Source organism: Zerene cesonia, chromosome 20 (genome assembly GCF_012273895.1).
Source record: "Zerene cesonia ecotype Mississippi chromosome 20, Zerene_cesonia_1.1, whole genome shotgun sequence".
Taxonomy (NCBI): Eukaryota; Metazoa; Arthropoda; class Insecta; order Lepidoptera; family Pieridae; genus Zerene; species Zerene cesonia.
This window is the reverse complement of record NC_052121.1, coordinates 5,082,178-5,084,374: the sequence shown is the minus strand read 5'-3', so window position 1 is coordinate 5,084,374 and position 2,197 is coordinate 5,082,178. Positions and strand designations below refer to the sequence as shown.

Here is a 2,197-nt window from a genome sequence, read left to right as displayed (position 1 = left end):
TATCAAATAAATAGTTTAAGAGATATATCATAAAAACCGTTTCAACCCCTATTTTCAAGATGGCGGCCGTGGGATAGGGGTGGCGACCCCACAAACTTGGTTTTAGCTTTACACTGACCCCCCCTGCACATCAAAAAAAATAAAATTGCGTCCTCTAAAAAACGCAACCCCAAATGTCACTTTTCAATGGACTAAATGGTTATATTGGGGAATGAATGTTTTTAAGTGAACTCATTATTGTAACTTGTTTGTTAATCATTAAATTTCTGAACGTTATCCTTTGTACGGATCTCTTGACTTTTTTATTGTGAACAAAACTTTGAATGCTAACCAAATGAATGTAATTCAACTTTTTATTACAGCTAACCATTTAATAGCTATTTCATAATTACGTTCCTTCATATCAAATGGATAGATGTGAATTAAAAACAATTTTTTGGCCATTCTTTATTGTGTAATTCTAAACACAACAATAATCGATCCTTTTGCAAACATTGAAGTTTTTACAACATATAGTCTAATTCATAACGAACAAAATGATTATTTGGATCATTTTGTATTCGTGGATAACCAGCTACAAGAGCATCTTGACCACCAATATACAGGGTGTTGTAGATCTTCCAGTATACATCACGGACCTTTCTCGCTGGATGGAACAAACCCTAAAAAAATTATATACATTAAATCATTAGCAAAATCATTAGATTAATAAATTATTCAATGCAATACACAATTTATTTGAAATAATTCACATGGTTCAAATAGTTCTCAGACTGTCTATAATAGTATTGATCAATGATGAGAGCGAGATCGAAAACATAAGGAAACTTTCCTATTCAATAACATATTATAATCTCAAAACAAACCTGCAGGGCATATTGCAGTATTTTAATAGGGCCCAAAGCAACTCTCATGCCTTCAACTGCGTCCATAAACGCTTGTACAAGATGGGGCGATGTCTCAAAAATATTCGGCCAAACATGGTTTAGCAAATGGATAAGAGCATCTTCGCAACCAAACCCGTACACTCCCAGTGCCATGTGCTTAATTGCAGCACATGCAGTTTGACGATGTACAAGATCTCTGAAATATAACAGTTTATCAATATTTTCTAGTTATTTCATTATAAATCGAAAAAATATTTTTAAATGAATAGTTAAAAAATAAAATAAATATATTAATAAATATATTTATTTTATTTTTTAACTATTCAATAAAAAAAAAGATATGATAGCAAAAAAAAACGACAATGTACACACTACTACATACATATCTGTTTGAGAAAAACATTTTCAAATATTATTTACCTATCCATTAAAGCATCCTCCAACAGTGGGCAAACGGCATAAATATAATCTTTTCCCATCTCTCCAATGTATTCAAATAAGAAGGATAATGACTTGAGCACACCATTTTGTACATTCAACTCTGGTACTCTATATTCATTCATTAAAGCTGGCAATACTGTGAATGGTGAACATGTTTCTGCTACGATAGCGATGGCGACTGTTGTGCACACTCTGAAATAATTATAATTATCGATTATGTGGAAAGAAGTTAATAATGAAGAGAATTAAATTTGGCGATTTTCACATCGACAATGGACGGAACTGTGTGAAAATGGCCTTTCTGGTATTTTTTAAATTTTTACTAATAACTATTATCTACTCTACTATTATAATCATTTTTTTTGTTGACATTTATATAAGTATACATTAATTAAATACTGCAGTCATTGCCTTACCTATTTTGTCTCTCCTGAACCTTCAAATTGTTTAGTAAAGTTGCCAATACGTCATGCGGACCGATAGCTTTAGCGATATAACCAAATGTGTTCACCGTCGCTCGCCTGATGGCTTTCTTGTGCGCTTTCAGCAGTTCCAGAAGCTCAAAACATATCCTCATCCATTCCCTAGCAGATACAAATTCCGGTCCTCTATCGGCGATACGACCGACTAGATCAATACAGTTCTCTTGTACCTTTTCATGTCTGTAAAAATATAGATATTACCGTGTTAATATACATAAAATATAAAGTTAATAACAAAATATGTACACTTTTATGTAAGACTTTATAAAATTCGAAATAACATGCTGTAATCAATATCGCAAGCAAATTTATGATTGATTTTAGTCAATGTTAAGTATTTAATATTACAATAAAATGAGTAGATTGTTAACAAGAACAAACAAACAT

At 31.7% G+C, this 2,197-nt stretch overlaps 1 protein-coding gene across 1 annotated transcript in view; it reads right to left on the bottom strand.

The window, feature by feature from the left end:
* Nucleotides 1-432: 432 nt before the first annotated feature.
* LOC119834924 (splicing factor 3B subunit 1) overlaps nucleotides 433-2,197 on the bottom strand; it is a 33,151-nt gene continuing 31,386 nt past the window's right edge. The window contains exons 18-21 of the mRNA XM_038359465.1: nucleotides 1,745-1,990; nucleotides 1,308-1,520; nucleotides 867-1,083; nucleotides 433-662 (exon numbers count right to left, since the gene is read on the bottom strand). Coding sequence (XP_038215393.1) covers nucleotides 504-662; nucleotides 867-1,083; nucleotides 1,308-1,520; nucleotides 1,745-1,990 — 835 coding nt within the window. The 3' untranslated portion in view covers nucleotides 433-503. The remainder of the gene's footprint in view (nucleotides 663-866; nucleotides 1,084-1,307; nucleotides 1,521-1,744; nucleotides 1,991-2,197) is intronic.